General features: G+C 41.7%; 1 protein-coding gene across 1 annotated transcript in view; it reads left to right on the top strand.

The window, feature by feature from the left end:
- LOC126481917 (potassium voltage-gated channel protein Shaker) overlaps window positions 1-23,488 on the top strand; it is a 1,005,443-nt gene that overhangs the window by 376,901 nt on the left and 605,054 nt on the right. Inside the window, exon 5 of the mRNA XM_050105876.1 lies at window positions 8,684-8,807. Within this exon, the coding sequence (XP_049961833.1) occupies window positions 8,684-8,807 (124 nt within the window). The remainder of the gene's footprint in view (window positions 1-8,683; window positions 8,808-23,488) is intronic.

The raw sequence follows: 23,488 nt of genomic DNA, 5'->3' as shown, positions 1-23,488 counted from the left end.
AACACACGGCTGCCGCCAGCTCGTGCTCAAGGTCACAACGCAACGGTACGTTATTGACACATAAAAATTCACTTGCCATTTTCTCGAAAATCACCTGAACAGTGTGCCCTACTACTTTCACTTTATGTTGTCCTAATAGATAAAGTACAAAGGTGTACAAAGTCTGAAGTAAATCTGTGACCCGAAAGACATGGCCTCTACTCTAAAGAAAGGCAAATCTACGTTATAGCATTTGTAGACTTAGACAGCTTTTGACAATGTTCACTGCCCAATTTGTACAGAAACCACTGTGCCGTTGTATGACTGCAAGAACACGAAATGGAAGCAATAGTTAAGAAGGGGTTTGTGACAGGATTGTAAACTCTACCGACGCTACTCACTATGTACATTGCACAAGTTTAAAGGAAACCAAGGAGATATTTCGAAAGGGGATGAAAGTACAGTGAGAAGAACTGAAAATTTTAAGGTTTGCCGATGACACTGTAATTCTGTAAAAGACATATGACAGCATTTGAATGGAATGGACAGTGAGTTGAAAAGAGGTTATAAAATGTAGCTCAACAAAGCTGAGACGACGGTAATAAACTGTAGTCGAATTCAACCAGGTATTACTGACAGAATTATTCAATGAGTTTTGATATTTAGATGGTAAAATAAGTGACTATGTTTGAAGCAGAGAGCGTACAAAACGCAGACTGCCAATAGCAAGATAAGCGCTTTTGAAAAAAGGGAAGTTTGTTCACATCGAACGTAAATTTAAGTGATAGGAAGTTTATCCGGGAAATATTTGTCTTGAAGCCTTATATGGAAGCGAAACATTGATAATAAGTTCGGACAAGAAGAAAGTATAAGCTTTTGAAATGCGTTACTATAGAAGGATGTAGAACGTTAGATGAGCTGAGCGAATAACTAAATTGGAACTACTGTAACGGATTGGAGGAAAAAAATTTGTGGCACAGCTTCACTAAAAGAAGGTATCAGTTTCTAGGGCAAATCCTGAGTCATCGAGGAATAGTCAATTTGGAAATGAAACTGTGTGTGTGTGTGTGTCGTGTGTCTTCGCATGTTCGTAGGGGGGGGGGGGGGGCGAGGGGGGGTAAAACTGTAGCTTCTTGCCAAAAATGTGTCGTCGCGTAAATTTTCTTTTTGTTGGTTGTACTGAATGTAGATCCTCTGCTTGCTGCGACGATCGACCATCTGTCCGCGTTCTACCGCAAATTTTTTCACTGTTTACAAGTTAATTTTATTTTTCGCTACGTTCTTATCTAAGATAAATTTATATATCATAGTGTACTCACACATAACATCTGTATGTATAACTGGTGTTAAATAATGGGCGACCAAACAGTTTTCGCTCGAATGCCGTACAGTCCAGAATCTGTATGCCAACCAGACAAAATCTGCGTAAGCACTGAAGCAATCAGTTCACCGACGTACCAGGTTCAAGATATCCGTTTGGTAAAACACCGTGTCCTGCTGCGTGAAGTATTCCTTGACTGCCTGCTGCACGTCCTCATCCAACAAAAACCGACGACCAGTCAAGAACTTTCCAAGAGACCGAAGGGGTGATAGTAGCATGGTTTGAGATCAGTACTGCAGAGCGAGCGGTCGAGTGTTTCGCACTCGAGTTGGCGTAACTCCTGCGTAACGACATTTGTGATATCGGGAAGCAATAGCACTCCCCTGTCGCGCACCAGTCCGCAAGAGTGTATTTTGACAGCCATTGTGTACCATAAGCATTGCTCATCCTTCGCTGGATATCTACGGGTGTTTGTCCTTTCGTCAGCCAAGAAAAAGAACAAATGCTCGGTCCTGTTTGGACGCATTTGATAATTACGTCGCCATAGTTCGCGTCTCCACGTTTACCGCACGTATGTCGGAAAGACACGAATACCACTGTAACTCCTTGCTACATGTCTGTGCTTGTAGACCCGCTTTGAAGGCGCTACAGTGCATATACGCTGCAGCAATGCCCTTCTCAAACGGAAACTTTTTGATCGCCCCTTATAGAAGGGCGCCGTACAAGGCCTGAGCAAAACATCACAACATCGAGACATAATGCCCTTAGTCTAATTTGCTAACCTCCTTCAATGATCACACATTCTAAGTATGAGTAAAATGTGCTTCAATTAAACTCAACGTTCAAACAATTAGAAGTACAAACAAGGGCATAAAACTGTGTAAAATGTTAGCATATTTAGTGTGCAGGATCGGAACCCAAAAACAGAACATAACCCTTCGCGGTCAGTGTTCTTGTGACTAAGATCAACCCTCACTCCCTCCCTCCCACCCAACTTCCCAACTTCAGTCATTACGTCACCACCTACTTTTCGATCTTCGCAGAAATTCTCCTACATATGTAGCTGGACTAGCACTCCTAAAAAAAGTGGATATGGCGCAGGAATGGCCTAACACAAAGGGATTGTTTCAAAAACGTATCTCTCTCACTGAATCAGACTCTGCCAGCAGCACCGAAAATAGTGCATGTTTCTAATGAAAGATTGTTTCTGGAATATACTTTATATTTTTTCATGATGTGTGAAGGAACACACATCATTTGAGATCAATGAATATACTCGCAACTGAACAATAAACTAGCAACAATTCTTTTGATAGCAATATTAATAATGTAAATAGTATTTAAGTTTCTGTATTCGCCGATGCCTCAGATGAACATCAGGGGCTCGAAATGCGTAGTAAACTAATTAACATGACAATAGCCCGCCTCAGTTGCGAAATATTACTGGTCTTTACCCAGGTTTCAGCTAGAGTAATCTAGCCTTCTTCAGAAGCATAAAAGAAGCTAATACATGCCAGAATAAGGCACGGTCAAACATAAAAAGCTAAAGTACCGTGGTACCAAGTCAAGCTATGTTACTTAGCTGAGAAACAGCCCCGGCTCCACTTCGTGGAAAGCGGTCGGTTAGCCGCGGATGCTACGTTGGGCTACGTAACTTGACATGGTACCACGATACTTTAGCTTTTTATGTTTGACCGTGCTTATTCTGGCATGCATTAGCTTATTTTATGCTTCTGAATAAGGCAAGATTACTCGAGCTGAAACCTGGGTAAAGACCAGTAATGTTTCGCAACTGAGGCTGATTTTTGACATATTAATTTATCGCAGTTGCTGACAGGCCTGCAACATGTTAAAAATTCTTAAACAAATTAACGTTGCAAAGTGAATATTCCGTAATTATGATGGCTGATTACGGTATACACATACAACCTTCATTATAACACAGTCACAGAAAGCCAATACTGCCAGTGTGGCATTCGGTTTATTCTATTCCCTGAACGTACTTTTATGTTTGCAATAGAGTTATTGTCATACACTAACTCCTAATGGAGTACAACACAACGTAGAACTCACATGATTTCATATGTCTTTATAACACACATTTGGGACATGATTATATAAATATGATTAGGTTTATAGAACTGTTCATGGACTCTGACCTTGACAGCACAGTATGGTGCGAAGCCTCCGTGTGCTGTAATTAGATGCACTAAACCTCGAGAGACTGAAGCAAACAGGACAACAATATGTTGCTAGCAACTACATCTATACCGAGCGAGGTGGCGCAGTGGTTAGACACTGGACTCGCATTCGGGAGGACGACGGTTCAATCCCGAGTCCGGCCATCCTGATTTAGGTTTTCCGTGATTTCCCTAAATCGCTCCAGGCAAATGCCGGGATGGTTCCTTTCAAAGGGCACGGCCGACTTCCTTGCCCGTCCTCCCCTAATCCGATGAGACCGATGACCTCGCTGTCTGGTCTCCTTCCCCGAAACAACCAACCAACCACATCTACAAGGTGTGTAAGCGACTGCACGAAGATTAACAACGCTTGCTGGAAAACCGGGATGAACATGTAGACACTAAAACATTTCTCTACGGTTTCCTACAGCAACCTGTCGAGTGAAGTCACAGGACTGATAATAATGTGCGTTCTTCTGCATTTGATGCTTGCACTTTCTTCGTCAAAAGGCGTTCCCAAGTTTGACATGTGTGGTCACCTAAAGAAATACAAGAACCTCGGGCTCTATAACTTGTCTCATACAGCGGTTACTGTTCATAGTGGAAACAGTAACTACCGCAAAATACCTTGGAATAACCCCGCCAGAGCGACCTGAGATGGAATAACCATGTAAAACCAGTTGTACGAAAAACAGGCGCCAGATTGTGATTCATTGGAAGGATCATAAGCAAATTTAATTCCCCAGAAAAGTGACTTAAAAAACACTTGTCAGACCGATTCCTGAGTATTTCTCATCGCCCTGGCAACTTCACCAGCTTGGGCAATTAGAAGAGGTAGAACATATCCAACAACGAACGGCACGTTTCGTCATGGGATCACTTAGTTGGCACGAACACGTTGCGGAGACAAACAGCAAACTCCAGTGGTAAACTCTACAAGAGAGAAATTTTCATGACGGATAGGTTTACTCTTGAAATTTCAAGAGCGAACACTGCGAAATTAATCGGGCAACATACTACTTTCTCCCACATGCGTTTCGTGAAATAGCCACAGCGAGAAATCAGATAAATTAGAGATCCTATGGAGGTTTACCAGCAGGCATTCTTCCCAACAGCATCCGCAAACGAGCAGGGAAGGAATTAAAAACACAGGGGTACAAAAAGTACCCTCCGCTGACATCGTAAGGTTCCTTGCAGACTATGTATATGTAGGCGTATTACCATGATAGGTAGCAGTCGAGATCATGTGTCCAGTGCCACCCGACACAGTCTCGTCGACGCAGATAGCTTTTCACAATGTGATCAAGATCGAATCATCATTGTGAATGAGGTTGCATGTTGCATGTCCTTTGATATGGTCACATTGTCATATTGTACTACGCCACGAACGACCGTCTTCTATCCACTGATTTAACAAGTGCATCACTGTTGTAACAACACTCACCTATTGATACAGCGCTTATCTACGTTGAAGAGGTAGAGTAGTCGTTCCTTTCAACTTTTCACTTCGTTAGAAGATTCTGCATTGACTGAGATCGACAAAATACTGAACATTCCGATCTCGCAGTAGATGTTGCAGCTAGGTCCCTCTACAGTACTATCCATCTGTTATTGGCAGACATTCCCCATTTCGGATACGTATATGCCATCGTCCTTTAGCGTTTCCTTTTTTACGATCATTGGTTTATAAACAGATGTGCCATCACTGCTTGTCGTTAGTTGTTTATCAGGTATGTGTGTCTGTACTGTATCTTACTGAAAGCTTTAACAGCTTCATAAGGACAGAGTAAATATTGGATTAAATAAATAAGTAGCTAACTGAAAATTAAATCTGCGCTCAGGCCCTGAAGACCACACGATTCTCACAGGCTGCGGTGACATCCACTGCGATTCTCCTAACAACGAAAAATTCCTGGAAGAACAGAAGTTGAACCTGAGTTCTCTGCATGGCCAGCACACGCATACTGATCGCTCAGCTATGGAGACAGACAAATAAATAAGTAAATAAACAATCTAATCTTCCATTGTATTGTAATTATTGGTGTCTAAGGTAAAAACTCAGTTTCGCATGGCTTGAAAATAATGAATGCATTATATTTCTGAAGCCGCAAATGCTGCAATGTTTTTCTCAACGCAGATGGATGCAATGGCTCAGTTAACGAATTATGTGCATGAAAGAGAGAGAGTGGCTCTGAGCTTTCTGATACTTGGCCACAGCAACGTTTTGAATATTGTCTCTTTCGACAGATTCGGGTACCCAACTTCACAAATGTGTTTATTTTATATACAAAGGGCTCAACCATTCACGTCAAAACATAGTAGCTTCTTTTTCATTTACAAACTATGCCACTTTCTTAAGGACTTTAGTACGCAGAACAGTCCAATCTGTCACAATTTGGCAGTAGAAATGATTTCTGAGTGTATCGATGGATTTCATCAACATTATAATACTGAAAACATTAACAATACATACTGAATATATGGACTGTCAACTTTAAGGTGATTAGTAAATGTATACAGTTTTGTTTCATGTTTTTCCATTTCATTCAAATAATCAAAGGATTTCTACAAAAAAATTTTAGTCGTCTGAGACAATTCTTCTGGTTCTTTTCATCCAACAACTCCTTATTTCTCTATTCAATCCTACTCACAAAACAATAACTTGTTAGTCACTTACGTGAACACAGCCGTGCGGATTTTTCTCGCTACGTAACACATCTGAGATGCTATTGAAGTGAGTCGCAAAGCCAGTACTAATCATTCAATGTTATTCGAGGATGTCTTTGTATTATGCAACGAATAACAACGTTCAGTATCAGACAAACTACGTTTCGCATAGTAGTAAAAGCATAACCAGTGCATGTATATTATGATTCCTTTACATACAGGATTTTCCCCATTACAAGTTCCCATTGTTTCGCCCATGCACTGCACCAACGTATGTAGTGGGTAAGACAGAATTTTTATGTTATTTATACAACTGGAGCAATTATCAGTGGTTATCAACAAAGTGGTAAAGTACTGTCACTAATCAAAACAACCGTGATATGCGTGTTACGTTAACACAACGCACATAGTGAAATGCGCCAGTGAGTCAGATGCAACACAACGCTGACATGCGAACGTAACGCAGGTGGATTATCTGCCCAGACCACCACATGATGCTCCCTGACTTACCACTGCTTCACTCTGAGTCATACATGTCATCAAAATCCAGAGTACAACCGATGTAATTCGGCGTGTTCATAACCGTACCGTGAATGACGATCCCCGATTTGTTGGTGTGTCAACGTTTGAATTTCCAGTGCTTTTACAAGTTATAGTGCATCACACGCAGCCATGTAACACTGCGGAAGTTTTGGGCTGTTTATGCTATCAGTACTTGTGTCATATCATTCAGGTTACCGTGAACATCAAGCAGGATGGCTGCCTCAACATTCCCGGTGACCAAGTTTCGGCCGTTTCTTCTTCATCTTCATGATGAGTGCGCTGTGGACAACTCCGTCTTCCACAGTGACAACAACCGTGTTCACAGGACTGCAAGCATACGTTCCGTGTTTAGTGAACACTAAGGCATCCTATCGCACCGCGAGTGGTCCGCCAAATCAGCCGATCGCAGTCCAACAGAAAATGTGTAGGAATATTTGGAACAGCTGATGAAATTTGCCAGTTCACATCCCCGCACCCGTAGTATAGTAGCTACGTAGAATCTCACCAACAATGACTAACTTCACTAAATACAACATAACTAAGAAACTTGTGGATCGTTTTCCTAGCCGATTGTGGACATTATCAAGGATTTACACGGTATTAACGTGACGTCCCCTGGGGTGACTAATATTTTTTCCGTTGTTTTTACTTCGATTCGTAGTTCTCGTACAAAAAAAAAGTAATGACAGGCGTTTCACTTAACATTATTCGTTGTACATACATACGACAGACATCGTTGAATAATATTATCTAATTTTATCACTAGATAACTAGCCTCTAAAACGCAAACGAAGAGTGGAAATGGAAATAGATTTAAGTGCTAATTCAAAGACAATATATGTCTTTCTGTGAAGAACTTTTTTTTTACCCAGAAAATGCAGAAGGTATTCTGATACCACAGAATTAAGCACCATCACAGCCAAAAGTGAGATAAATCAGAAAATAAGTAATTTATTAAGAACGTTGTATGTACCAAAACAAAATTTTTTTCTTAAGCGCCTTGTGATGATACAAGTGCCTTGCGATAACACAAGTACAGAAATAGAGCAGTGATATTTTAAGTAGTAAACTGTAGTCATCAAAAACCATTTCTCGTTTCTTTTAAATTTCTCAAGAAGCAATAACAAAATTAAATGCAAGAAAGAAAATCTCCCAGTATTAACTTCAGTTTTTTACACAACTCCATTGAGATGTTGCACAGTTTACTGTAAAACTCCCTATGATGTTGGGGAAGAAGTAGCAATATCGTCAACAGATCTCTCTGTTTTGCAACTGACAAACTGGCTGTACTTTCGGATGAAATACAGAATGACTTGCATCTGCCATGGTCTTACCTCTTCTGAATACATGGACATTTTCCATTGTTCTGTTTCAGAGTAAGAACTTTTGTATACGTATTTGAGATGAGCGATAATGCGACACTTTGAGCCTACTGCATTTGGAGGTCTTATACGCCAGCATTAACTAAGAAAGCAGTTGTATGCATTGAATTTACAAGCAGGGGGTTCGTAACTCTGGCCGACTCAACAGTCTTGCGTAAATCTTGTGAAACAAAGCCTTTGCTTACCTTGCTTCGTTCATCTGTAATTGCAAAAACTCTGTCGTAGCTCATAAACTTATGCTCACTCACCAAAAATTTGTATGTCATTTCTACCAACAGTCCCAGGGTAAATGGAGGAGCCCGTAACGCATGGCACTTTCAACTCCTTTGGGAAGCACTGCTTGGCACAAACACCACGCACCTTCTAGTAATGAATGTTTGACACTTTTTCTCCATGCTTTGACATTCGGAACAAGTCTGCGGATATACAACAGAGTAGCGAGAGCACAACTGCATAGAAAACAAGTTTTGTGATTAGAAATCTTTCCATTTCCACCCTTCAGATACCCTTTCGTTAGACCAGAGGGGGCCCCCCTCTTGCTGAGCAGTAAGTAGTGTGTGTGTAATGAGCTGCGGGGCGTGGTCACGTGACGTGGTGTGTTGTTGTTGCAGGTCGCTGCCGAAACTGAGCAGCCAGGACGAGGATGGGCCGACCCCTCACTCGCAGTTCACGGGCGTGGCGCACTTCGAGCCCATCCCACACGACCACGACTTCTGTGAGAGAGTCGTCATCAACGTGAGTGTCGCGTCGCGCCAGCTTCCCCCTGTCCGCTCATCCACAGGCTGAGTGCCTCGCCTCGGCCTTCCACTTCCTACCATCTGACAGAAATCGCCTAGCTGATTTTCAAATGTAAAGTGATAGCGCAATTGCCATTATTTGCTCCGTACAGACGGTAGCTGAGATTATCCACTTGTTATCCGTCACTACATTTGTTAATTACACTAAATGAAAATTGCTTCTGCCACAATGTCCTTTATTAAAGGCGATAACCTTACGAATATTAATGCTCCTTCTAGCTTTTCAGTGTGTTACATGGCAAAGGATAGGTTCCTAGCATGTAATTATTTGGACCGTAGCACATGGAGAGCACCATGGGACCGTACACCAGGCGCTCGGAATTGGCTTGGCAGACCACACGGTACCATGTGGCTTACACATGTTCTCTTGTTTTATGATGCTGATCTGAAGGCTGGTAACCCATCCTCTTCCGAGTGACTATAATTGTCCACGAAAAAAATTCCGGAAGATGGAGGATTACACAATGTGGTAGAATTTTCTCTCTCTCTCTCTCTCTCTCTCTCTCTCTCTCTCTATCTACCTGTACCTCTACCTCTACCTCTACCTCTCAACTCCCCTCTGTCGCTCCGTAGCTCTCCCTAAACCCGTTCGTCTATTCTTTATAGTAAGTGGTGCAATGGGCAAAAGTAACAGAAATACTAGAGCCGTACAGATTCTTTGGTGTATGTAACGTTTCATATGGAAAAAATTCTACAATCAAATTTGGGTGTTTAAACTCCGGCGTCTGCAAAACACCAATGTAAATTTGTTCTGAACCAAATATATTTCGCATTTTCTGTTGGTCTCGAGCTATATCTGGAAAATATCGCACGAACTTCATGGGTTTTTTTCTATTTTAGGCCTAAAAACTATAAAATGTGCATTTTGTTTTGATAGCTCACGCGAAACTACGTTTACTGCGAAAGTGGATTTCTACAGGTCTGCTTACTTTCATGCACATGTTATAAATAATGCACGCAACAGTTTTTAGAAAAACAGCTGTGAAGGTTGTACAATATTTTTACAAAAAGAAATCGGGAACCACAGAAAATGACACACACAGGTCGAAACACGTTCAGGAAGATAGAATAAAGAAATACGTCGTGTTATACACACAGCCGTGTTTAAAAATACTAATTTAATTCTAAAAAAGGGAGAAACGTCAAACCCAAGCGAAATGATTGTCTACAGCTAAACAAGAGCAATGTTATTTAATGAAAAAGGACTGCACACTAGCAGAATTCGTTGTGGGCAACCCGCTGATAAAACAAGTGAAACCTTCAAACTATTTAGCCTGCGGCGGCAGTTACACTATCTAATCAAAAGCATCCGACACCTATTTGTGGACATTAATATGGGAAGTGTCCACCCTTCACCATCATGACAGTTTCAGCTCTACTGGGGACACTTTCAGTGAGTCGTCTGAATGTCTGAGGCCACAACAGCCTAAACCAGAAAAGGTTTGGAGCGAATTCGGCGCTACAATTCATCTCATAGATGTACCAGTCAGTTTACGTCGGGGTTTCGGACGAGCCAGTCCATTCCACGAATGTAATTGTCCACAAACGTTTGCCTCATAGACGCTGCTTTATGGCAGGGGTCATTCACTCCTGAACATCTATTAACACAATTGTCACTGCTCCATGTCCTAATAGCTCTAATGCAATTATGCACATTTTCTTGGTATGATGAGGAGCTGCAGGTAGTCATGAGATGGCGCTAATAGAGTCGTCCATGTGCTATTCCACAGAATTCACACACATAATAATGGACGAACATTGCTACAATAACCACTCAGCTCTCCTAACTAAAGTGCTTCCCCTACCCTGCCTTTCTGATCTCACTAATTATTTTAGTACCTAATCCCTGAACAGGAACCAGTATTCATAACACATATTACTCATAAATAACTGTATTTATAAACACGATTTAAAACATTTATTGTAAACGTAATTAGAAATAACGGTTTATACTGTTAATTACAACAGAATTAATTTTTCACGTTAAAGAACAAGGCAAAAAATCATACGTCTTGTATGTATAGCATTGTGTTTAGTGTCTTGCATAGTGATGTACCTTGTCATTTGTTAGCACCCGAACACATTAACATTACTTTAGTGTTAGGAGGGTATACTAACATAATCAAAGAGGGTACCTCTTCTTTTATCAGCACTGTGTGGCAAAAGTATATCTGTTCATATTTTGTGCTAACTGTGATCAGTGTCCGTGAACTTTTTTCTTCGTCGCATCTCCTCTTGTCTCAAACGAAGCCTTTCTGTATAGAATCACTGTTCGGAGGAACTATTCATGGGGAAAATTTGGTATATATGAGGCATAATCAGCAATCTGAATGGAGCGAAAAGCCACGGGACCTCATTATTTTTTCATTAACAGACTACTAGGTTCTTTGAAATGTCGTCCGTCTATGCAACTAAATGAAAGCTCTTTCTTCTGTAGCATACGAGTTACGCTGCTTCTTATTTATGAAGCATCTTCAGTGGCCTGTAATACATGTTTATCTTTGTAACAACTGCGTTATGTAATGATTCCAGATATGTTACTGTATTAAAGTTTTCTGTTATTGTCTTGTTGTTAGCCAAGAAACAACCTTATGAGCGCAAGGTTCATACCGTTAAATTACTATTTGATTCTGTTTAGGATTTTGTGATCTTCTTATTCCATATGTGCCGTCCAGGAGGTGTAGCTAGTTGGCCTGCGTACACCAGTATGTCTGATTTTCGGCTCTTTCGAACAAATTTCAGATGGACACTTCACTTTCATTGTGAGTTGCTCGTGATTATTTAATGCGTATTTTCTTGTCATCTGTCGTAGTGTTCTTTTTGTTCGTCTTTTAGTTGCGTTGTGGTGTCTGTACATACTTCGATGTTCGTTTATTTGTCATATGGGTTCCTCTGGAAAAAGCGGTGGGGGAGGGGGGAGGAAGTTGAATGGAGGGAATAGCGAATTATAGTATTTTTTCATATTTGAGTGTCGGTGTTGGGAAGATTAAGTTATTGTTTAGTCTGGTTGTGTTCTACAGTGATTTATTGTTTTTAGTGCCTGACAAAGTCAGTGAGTTCTTACTTACATTGACTTGGTCCTTTATTACCGTCTTGTTCATTGCAGCAGCTCTTTGTGTGTGAAAGTTTTCTTGCAATGTTAATTTTCTGTTCTGACTGTTCCTTCTAATTATTTTCATATACTGTTCCTTCTAATTATTTTCATATACTCTCCACATTAGATATTTCATGCCCATGTTAGTTAGATGTTCAGCAAAAGTAGAATTGCTATTTGCATAAACCCAGCTTCTTGTGGTTCTTTGTATCGAGTTTTAAAACTTCTGCCTGTCATCCTCAAATTCGCTGACTTGCGCTCCTAACAGATCCTAACAGGTGTATACCAGGTCCTTGGTATTTCATTGATTCTTCTATTGGTTTTTGAAAATGAGACTGGAATATGTTTCTTGTTGTATATGCTATGTGTATTCCTTTTTCTAAAGTACTTTCTGTGTGTTAATTTTTTTTAAGCCATGTCATGAATGTGTGTGATATTGTGTTACTGTTGATTTTGCAGTTTTATGGTGATGATATCCTCTGCTTATTGTTATTTAGTTGTGTTTTGTGGTTGGTCTTTTATTGTATGGGTATTATATGACTTGCTTTTGCCTATGGGCTGTTGTGTATCTAATTCTTTTTCATTGTTTTTTTTGCTACTGGGATTTTATTAAGTCTATATTTCTCATGTTAGAGAACTGCTAGCTCGTGATTTTGTATCTGGTTTCATATGGCATGTATAATCGTATGCGTTGCTGTTTGTTTTCTGTAAAAACCAAAATAGTGACTTGTCACCTCTTTTTAGTACTTGTATTTGTATTTGTTTTTCTTTTTCTATGGAAAATTAAATATAATACGAATACTATTTATGTCTGCGTGAAGTTTGTTTATTTAATCTGTTTGTTCGTCTACCATATAGATTAATAATACACAAATCTGTAGCAGTAAACAGTATCGTATCATGTATTTGCATTTCGTATCCGTTAGGCCAATGATAATGCTTCGTAAACAAAAAGATGTGAAACGCCAATAGCAGGAAACAAACAGCCCTTCACTTAATTGAATAGATGGATTCTATCTCCAAGACTGCAGAAGCAATAATTCAAGAACAGTCTATACATAGTTTCCTGCCGTTACGTAGACAGGAGTAACACCACCAGCAGTCGACCAATGGTGTAAACGCCCAGAAGATGACCCCTACGTCGGGTTGAAACCGTTTGGCGGCATTATAACAATAATAAATGCGATTAAGACTGTTCTTGAGTTATTGATTAATCATACTAATCGCTGTTCCTCTCCACAACCATGTTGTCCAAAAATCACTGCAGAAGCAATTAAGGAACAACGAAAAACATAAAAAATGACAGAACTACTAGCTCTTGAATCTTAATACAAAACAATAAGCAGGACATAGCTGTAGAACTCTAAAAACAATTAGTGTGATCATCATCATTAATGTTCGGCCCAAAGGCAGGTTTTCACATGGTAGCTGTCAATGCTCTCCTGTCTTCCGCCACCCTCTTCAGCTACATGTAATTTCCACTTTCCTCTATCTCTTGTATCATCTTCCGTCTGTTCGTTCTTCTCAGTCTCCTCCCACAAACTAGTCGTTCCAAAGAGTCTGTTATCAAGCACTCCAGTCTCAAAGAATGTCCCATCCAGTTCTTCTTCCTTTCTCTTATAATATCCAACAGTCTTCTCTCACCAACCCCTTCCAACATTCTTTCGCTATTCACTCTTTCTATCCAACATATCCACCCCATTCTACTCCACGTCCACACTTCAAATGCTTCCAGCCTTTTTCGTCATATCGCTCAGTTTCCATGTTTCTGTCCCATACAGTGCCACACTCCAGAAAAAAAACTCTCGCCAAGCCTTTTCCTTAGATCTTCATCCAGTTTACCACATAATTATCTACTCTTTCTATCGAATGCCTTCTTCGCTAACGCAATGAGAGTTTTCACCTCCTGGTGACATCTCAAGTCTTCTGTCATCGTACTTCCAAGGCATTTAATTGTTCTTACTACGATAATAATAACTTTTCCTAGCTTTATGTTTGCCAGTCTCCTTGCTGTGCCGATGACCATACACTTTCTGAAGTTATTCTCCCCCATGTTCCACTTCGGCTCATTCAAATCTTTTCACATTTTGTCTATGGTTCGTTCACTTTCTCCCGCTAATACCACGTTCCAGCAAAATCTTATACATTGTATTCTAGTCCTCGTAACACATACTCCTTTTTACCCCCTCTAAAAGTTTCTCAATAATCTCTTTCAGGTATAAGTTGCATACCACAGGGGAGATGCAACAACCTTGTCTAGCGCTCCTTACTATGCTGCTTCCTTCTGACATTTCATTTCAAGTTCTTATTCGTACTTCCTTTTGTAAGTACAGAGTCTCTGCTAGTAGTCTCTCCTTCCATTCTACTCCTTTCCTCTTCAAAACACCCACCAGTTTGTCGAAAGCTTTTTGCAAATATATAAACACAACATTAATTTTTCTACCTTTGTCAGTACATCTTTCACGTTATGATTCTTAACAGGCTAATAGCATCTGTTGTTTCTTTTACTCTTCAAAATCCGAACTGAGTCCGCCCCCCCCCCCCCCCCCACATACCACGTATCCTTTTATTCATCACTCTCAGCAATACTTTAACTGCTAGAAAAATTAGACTGGTAGTCCTATCCTATGCTGTGATCTGAGGTTTTCTCAGCGTACAGAAATTTTTAGGTATTTCTGGCTTTCTCAGTTGGCATCATCACCATTGCAAGAAAGTGCTCAGGCCATTCCCCTTTGTCGTGTATCTAATTACAGAGGTAACTATTGCCTTTCTTTCCCTGTTTTCCATCCTCTTCTACACTTTTGCTGGGAAGTTATCGATTCCACGTCTCCCGATTCTTCATCTCTTTCAGCACCTTATGTTGCTGTTTGTTCTCATTGACTGGCAAACAAATAACCCCAGATTCGCACTCAACCACGCAATTCTATATAACAGAAGTCAGCTAACGTAGAAAACTTCCACGTTTATTAAATAATATCCGACCTTAACATAACATTTTTTAAATAAAATTTTAAAATAACCGATTACCCGTCATTTATCCCAGTCTTCTATTGTCAAAACTAATCAAGGCTGTCTATATCATGAAATTCATGTAATTTTAATTCCACATTTTTTCAGATATCAGTATGTTAAAAAATTCATAAACTAATATTTTAGATTTATTATGATACTTAAGTAGCAGTAAACTTACTCAATAGCATTTCTAGTTTCCCCTACGGCAGAAAAATATAAATAAATTACTGGGAAGAACTCACTCTTCACCAAGTAATATAAAACTGTCCGTGGGTGAAACAAGGCTCTCCCAAAGCCTAGTACTCAATACACAACCTCCGACAGCTCTTTATCACAACCAGCTATTCAAGTCTCCCTGGAAATCGAATTCCTTTACAGTTAATAGGCAGTTCAAATGTTTTTCATTTATTATTCTCTTCCCAGTGGCCCCGTAGGATGTTGGCGATGTCATATATCTATAGCGTTTATTTTATGTAATTACTGGCATACCCGAAAATCCTTCGCATTTGCTACGGGAATCATATACTGCCTTATCTTCCTCCCTCCCTCCCTCTCTCTCTCTCTCTCTCTCCCTCTCTCTCTCTCTCTCCCCCCTCTCCCCGCTCTCCCACCCCTCTCCCCCCCACCTTTCTCTGCCTCCCCCATCCCTCTCTATCTCCTCTCTCCTGACCGTCACCTTTCGCACCCTCTCTGACCATCTCCTCTTTCCAACTTCTTCTGATCTTGAGTCTTGTATATTGTCATTGCAAACGAAACGTTGATTGGAAATTGATGTCGCTTAAAATGAAAGGGTAAATCGGTTGGGATCATTGGTACACGGCGTATGTCAGAGATCTCTCATACTTCAGTGACAGTATTTCGCACAGTTTTAATCTGCGAAAGAGTTTTGGACGATTCAGATTCCGTAGTAGTATTCTGATCATAAGATGATAAGCCATAAATACAGCTATCCTGTTTTCTGTTAACACTAGCCGCGAGGAAGGAAGCAAAACAGCACATCGTTGTGTATTCAATTTTTTTTTTAAATTGCATGTAGGGAGAACGAATAAATATGGGAAAAATAGTTTAGTGCCTTGCTTCCATAGATCGTTAAAACTGACTATGAGAAGGAAAATGAAACATAACATTTTCACAGCACAGCACTGCATTTTCTTTCTCGCAGTCGACGTCAACAGTAAATCTGTACATTGTTGTTTAGGAAAATATGTTGTCTCTTTTCGTCTGAGTGTTAACTACACTGTGTAAAAATCTGAAGTAAATTGGTCAAGAACTTCTCGAGATTTTTGGTAACATTAAGCAACGTCTTGTTATACAGTAGTATAGATGTCATAGATATCGATGAAATGAACTCTTCAGTCCTTCAACTGAATGAGTCCCTGACAAAAATTATTACCGTTCTTCATACGTGATGGGCCTCATCACATTTTAGTCACATTGTTGGAGATTCAGGATGTATATCTACTACGACATATGAACAGCAAAGGGACGATCGGTGCAATCCAGCGCCTACACATTCGGTCGAATACAATTTGTCGGATTTTTCTCGCAGTGGAACCTTGAAGTATTAGTTTGTTTAAGGAAAACTGCAAACTTGGTTCGCACAACCCCCTCTGCGAAACTAAGACAAGTGTAATTTTTTTTAGTTACGCATTTACTACAGGTTCTTGAAATCGGCAAGTGTATTTTTATTAATTCATGTTAGCACGAACGCCATCCCAACCCCCCCTGCGAAACTAAGACAAGTGTTACTTTTTTAGTTATACAATTGAAATGTGTGACAAGTTATGCACACTGCAAACTTGGTTCGCACAACCTCCTCTGCGAAACTAAGACAAGTGTAATTTTTTTAGTTACGCAATTACTACAGGTTCTTGAAATCGGCAAGTGTATTTTTTTAAATTCATGTTAGCACGAACGCCATCCCAACCCCCTCTGCGAAACTAAGACAAGTGTTACTTTTTTAGTTATACGATTGAAATGTGTGACAAGTTATGCACAGAGTGCTTTTGGTAACAATCCTAAAATAAATGTGTATGAGTTGTGAAATTTAAACAAATTGAAATAAGTGTATCATTGTAATAAAGTAAAATAAAATGGAAAACTCTAATGAAAATGGTAAAACAAGTGGATATTTCTAGTAAAGATATCACTGTATCTGAAACATCCTCTGATAACCATACAATAACGCAACTGATAAACTGTTTGCAAAATGTTCGCTGTACTTCGGTGAACAGTTCAGTCAAAAAAAATGGCTCAAATGGCTCTGAGCACTATGGGACTCAACTGCTGAGGTCATTAGTCCCCTAGAACTTAGAACTAGTTAAACCTAACTAACCTAAGGACATCACAAACATCCATGCCCGAGGCAGGATTCGAACCTGCGACCGTAGCGGTCTTGCGGTTCCAGAATGCAGCGCCTTAACCGCACGTCCACTTCGGCCGGCGAACGGTTCAGTCGTTGATGACCTTCCCACAGGTAGGCCATGTACTGCACGGCGTCACTCTGTTGTAAATCGAAAATAGCGTAGGCAGTGTGTCCCAGTAGCCAGGCCACGGCGTTGCTCTTCGTTCTTCGGCGACTTTGTCAGGAAAGAGAATCCCCGTTGGCGTGACACTGGAAGGTGCAGTTTGGTTTATAAGCGCCACCATCAATCGGCATAACTCCCATACTTTCCACACGTAGCGGCACTCTACACGGTGGTCTCTGATGTCGGCATCTCCACACTGGGTGCATTCGTTCGTTTGACTAAGGTGAATGTCTGCTAGTCGCTGCTTAGTCGGGAAGGTGTCTATGACTACTCTGTACCACAGCTAACTGATGTCCGATGGCAGAAATGGGTTGTTGATATTAGCCAATACCTGCTTCCAGGCGACCGTTAGCATCCGTATTTCCAGTCTGTGCGCTGGTGGACAGCCTAGGAGGGCTCCACAGATCCATCGAGCCGACGTATTCCGATCTGTAGCCGCCTCCAAGACGTAACTGCGTGCGAGGTAAAATTCCCTGACGTAAGACATCTTAAAAGGGATGCCCACTATTGAAATTGGAGTGCATTGTTATTGAGGCCGGTATCGATCCACTATGGCTGCTGTTGTCCCATTCGGATGGTCGGTTTGTAGCTTCGCTGTTCGGTGGATGAGGAGTGCTGTGCACTTCCGTCGGAAGTCGACCAATCCCAGTCCTCCAAGTGATCTATCGAGGACGCAGGTGGTGGTTCGCACTTTGAAGATGCAGTGTCTCCACAGCATCCAGTATACTGCGTTCATAATCGAATTAACCAGAAGATTCGGGGCAGTCAGCAGCTGGGCGACATACCACGCCTTGGCGGGTATCGTCGTGTTAATGACCGACACTGCCTGGTGAAGGTTCAGACGTCGGTTGGTATGACAGTAACACAATCTTCTGACGGTGTTGAGGAGTCGTCTCCACGTGAGTGTTCGCATTTTCTGAGGACAGGCACACACCTGCAGTCCCACCATTTTGTGCTCCTGGACGATCTTGTTCCATCGGCGTTCGTCATCAGTAAGGTGGAGACCGAGTCGAATCACAATAGTTTTACGTTGGTTAATTGCAGCTCCAGATGCACGTTCATAGATGTTTAACACTTGACTTATGGATTCAATGTCTCTCGTGCCGGCCAGAAAGACGCCGACGTCGTCCGCGTAGGCGACACAGCGAAGAGTGATGTTTTCCTGAGGCCCTCAGTAGTGGAGGGCACATGGGGGTTTTTTAGGTTAGAAAATTCCCTCCCTAGGCCCGACAAGACGCCTCCTGAGACGCGACAAGGTAGGAGTAGGCAAAATGCAACAGGGAATAACAATATTAATGTGCTAATAGTAAACTGCAGGAGCGTCTATAGAAAGGTCCCAGAACTGCTCACTACGCCCATATAGTACTAGGGACAGAAAGTTGGCTGAAACCTAAACTCAGATTGGAATGTATACCGCAGAGAAAGGCTGGACAGTGAAGGAGGAGGCGTGTTTATAGCGATAAGAAGTGCAATAGTATCGAAGAAAATTGACGGAGATCCGAAACGTGAAATGATTTGGGTGAAGGTCACGGCTAAAGCAGGCTCAGACATGGTAATTGGATGTGTCTATAGGCCCCCTGGCTCAGCAGTTGTTGTGGCTGAGCACCCGAAGGATAATTTGGAAAATATTTCGAGTAGATTTCCAAACCATGTTATAGTTCTGGGTGGAGATTTTAATTTGCCGGATATAGACTGGGAGACTCATAACGGGTGGCAGGGACAAAGAATCCAGTGAATTTTTTTTAAGTGCTTTATCTGAAAACTGCCTTGAGCACTTAAACAAGGAACCGACTCATGGCGATAGCATATTAGACCTTTTGGTGACAAACAGTCCCGAACTATTTGAAACAGTTAACGCAGAACAGGGAATCAGCGATCATAAAGCGGTTACGGCATCGATGATTTCAGACGTAAATAGAAATATCAAAAAAGGTAGGAAGATTTTTCTGTTTAGCAAAAGTGACAAAAAGCAGATTACAGAGTACCTGACGGCTCAACACAAAAGTTTTGTCTCAAGTACAGATAGTGTTGAGGACCAGTGGACAAAGTTCAAAACCATCGTACGATATGCGTTAGATGAGTACGTGCCAAGCAAGATCGTAAGAGATGGAAAAGAGCCACCGTGGTACAACAACCGAGTTAGAAAACTGCTGCGGAAGCAAAGGGAACTTCACAGCAAACACAAACATAGCCAAAGCCTTGCAGACAAACAAAAATTACGCGAAGCGAAATGTAGTGTGAGGAGGGCTATGCGAGAGGCGTTCAATGAATTCGAAAGTAAAGTTCTATGTACTGATTTGGCTTTTTCCAAAGCTGTTTCACAGAGGAAGACTGCACTGTAGTTCCTTCTCTAGATTGTCGCACAGATGACAAAGTGGTAGATATCGAAATAGACGACAGAGGGATAGAGAAACAATGAAAATCGCTCAAAAGAGGAAAGGCCGCTGGACCTGATGGGATACCAGTTCGATTTTACACAAAGTACTCGAAGGAACTTGCCCCCCTTCTTGCAGCGGTGTACCGTAGGTCTCTAGAAGAGAGCAGCTTTCCAAAGGATTGGAAAAGGGCACATGTCATCCCCGTGTTCAAGAAGGGACGTCGAACAGATGTGCAGAACTATAGACCTATATCTCTAACGTCGATCAGTTGTAGAATTTTGGAACACGTATTATGTTCGAGTATAATGACTTTTCTGGAGACTAGAAATCTACTCTGTAGGAATCAGCATGGGTTTTGAAAAAGACGGTCGTGTGAAACCCAGCTCGCGCTATTCGTCCACGAGACTCAGAGGGCCATAGACACGGGTTCACAGATAGATGCCGTGTTTATTGACTTCCGCAAGGCGTTCGATACAGTTCCCCACAGTCGTTTAATGAACAAAGTAAGAGCATTTGGACTACCAGACCAATTGTGTGATTGGATTGAGGAGTTCCTAGATAACAGAACGCAGCATGTCATTGTCAATGGAGAGAAGTCTTCCGAAGTAAGAGTGATTTCAGGTGTGCCGCAGGGGAGTGTCATAGGACCGTTGCTATTCACAATATAGATAAATGACCTGGTGCATGACATCTGAAGTTCACTGAGGCTTTTTGCGGATGATGCTGTGGTGTATCGAGAGGTTGTAACAATGGAAAATTGTACTGAAATGCAAGAGGATCTGCAGCGAATTGACGCATGGTGCAGGGAATGGCAATTGAATCTCAATGTAGACAAGTGTAATGTGCTGCGAATACATAGAAAGATAGATCCCTTATCAGGTCAGCAACTGGAAGCAGTTCATTCCATAAATTATCTGGGAGTACGCATTAGAAGTGATTTAAAATGGAATGATCATATAAAGTTTATCGTCGGTAAAGTACATGCCAGACTGAGATTCATTGGAAGAATCCTAAGGAAATGCAATCCGAAAACAAAGGAAGTAGGTTACAGTACGCTTGTTCGCCCACTGCTTGAATACTGCTCAGCAGTGTGGGATCCGTACCAGATAGGGTTGATAGAAGAGATAGAGAAGATCAAACGCGCTTCGTTACAGGATCATTTAGTTATCGTGAAAGCGTTACGGAGATGATAGATAAACTGCAGTGGAAGACTCTGCAGGAGAGACGCTCAGTAGCTCGGTACGGGCTTCTGTTAAAGTTTCGAGAACATACCTTCACCGAAGAGTCAAACAGTATATTGCTCCCTCCTACGTATATCTCGCGAAGAGATCATGAGGATAAAATCAGAGAGATTAGAGCCTACACAGAAGCATACCGACAATCCTTCTTTCCACGAACAATACGAGACTGGAATAGAAGGGAGAACCGATAGAGGTACTCAGGGTACCCTCCGCCACACACCGTCAGGTGGCTTGCGGAGTATGGATGTAGATGTAGATAGCCAGCACAAAGAAGAACATCGATAACAGGCATCCCTGACGTACAGAGCGAAGTATCGGATAGAAGGGGTACAGCATCCATTTATTGCCACCACGGAATGGGCACCTGTTAGTATATTCCTGACTAAATTGATACAATGTAGTCCAAATCCCATTCTTTCCATGACACGAAACAGGTATTCCTGACTAATGCGGTCAAAGGCACTAGCGAAGTCAACGGAGAGTTTTCCAGTCCGAAGTCTGTGCACTGCTGCGTAGGTAACGATGCCTCTGTACGCCGATGCTGCATTGAAGATGGTCCTTTGAGCAACTCCGCACGACTGGTATGGGCTGATCACTTTGTTCATGATTGCTCTTAGTTTGAAAGCCACACACTTCGCCACGAGCTTGTAGTCGGCGTTTAACAATGTTATTGGTCGCAAGTCTTGTGCTAGACATTTACCTCCTTGCACTTTGTGAATTAGAACTATTCGACCTTTTAAAAATGTACTGGGTGCATCACATCCACTATTTCATTAACTATTTTAGTAAACTGTTCACGAAAATTGTCCCAAAACGCCATATAAAGTTCAACTGGAAGTCCGTCAGGTCCTGGTGACTTTCTATTGGGACACGTTTTTAAAACAGAGGTGATGTCTTCTGTAGAGAGTCGTTCTACTAATTGCTGACGACCCAAGTCATCGAGACTACTGTGAAGATCGTGCAACAGATCGCTCGTGGTCGCTGGGTCATCGTCGAGGGCACTGAAGATCAAGGTAAAATAGTCGGTAAGGTACGTGACAATATCATCTCTTTCAGTGAGTTCGACTCCTGCATATGTCAGCAGACACTCCAAGCGGTTTCGTTTCGCCATCCTTTTTTTCCTAGTGAGGTGGTACACCGAGACATCTTCATCATTTAACGGACTTGTGGAACGACCACGTATCAACAATCCTTTCGCCTGTTCACGATGGAGACGCAGGACATGGTTTTTTATTTTTTTAAGCCTCAGACGGAGGTGAGCGTAATCTTGAACAGGCGCTACAAATGCATCCACAAGGCACTGTTGATAAAACTCCAGTGTCTTTCTCTTCCAATAGGCAGCCTCCCTACAGTACCGTTTCACAGCTGTTCGCAGCTCCGGTTTTGTTACCGCGATCCACCAAGCGAGAGTCGAAGGGTAGGTATTTATCTTCTGAAGACGCTGCCGCCACACAAATAGGATTTCGTTGCAGAGGTTTGCCGCGGCCAGGTGGGCGGTGTTTAGTTTCCAATAATGCGTAGAGACCGCCGCCCTATCACAACCATGTAGGCGCATAGTACACAGGTAAGCAGAATGTTCACTGAAGGCGACAGGAAGAACTTGAACGCCGAACAAGTCGTTGGTCAGTTGAAGAGAAACATAAATTCGATCAATACGGGTGATGTGCCGTCACTCGAGAATGAACGGGGTAGCGCCCTCTGCGAGACCAAGAGAAAAAATATGTCCACTAAGTTAATTATGTATTTTCGACAGATACTTGAAATCGGCAAGTATATGAATGATATGCCGTCACTCGAGAATGATAGGGGGTATACAGTAAACGTCCTACATAATTTACGGGATATTAACTGAGGCTTTTAGTTAAAACTATAGCGAACATATGTAACCTAGTAGCTTTTCTCGCATTCGGATGAAGGACTCCGCTTTCGATTACTTTGATTACTCTACCCGCTAGAGATAAAAGTCTTTTTTTACCTGTGGCAATAGAGACAGTAGTTGAACAATCTCATTTCGTGATCCAAATCAGTGTTAAAGACGATTAGATCACCACCACGAAGTCCTTTGCTCTTCAGTTATTGTCTCCATTCATGCTACAATAGTATGTGGATGAATCTGATCATTTTCAGATACAAACAACTTGCGAGACTGCAGCCGAGTGACGTCTTTCACAACCGCTGTATGTCAACAGCTCACACACACACACACACACACACGCGCGCGCGCGCGCGCGCGCGCGCGCGCGCGCGCGCGCGCGCGCGCGCGCGCTGTAAACAATTAACGCCACCACAGGACCAAAGATGACGAACGTCAGAAGATAAAGATATCAAATATTAATCACCAGTGGGTGAACAAGTGGGATTTATGT

This window comes from Schistocerca serialis, chromosome 5 (genome assembly GCF_023864345.2).
Source record: "Schistocerca serialis cubense isolate TAMUIC-IGC-003099 chromosome 5, iqSchSeri2.2, whole genome shotgun sequence".
Lineage (NCBI taxonomy): Eukaryota > Metazoa > Arthropoda > Insecta > Orthoptera > Acrididae > Schistocerca > Schistocerca serialis.
This window is presented reverse-complemented; position numbering and strand designations above follow the sequence as displayed.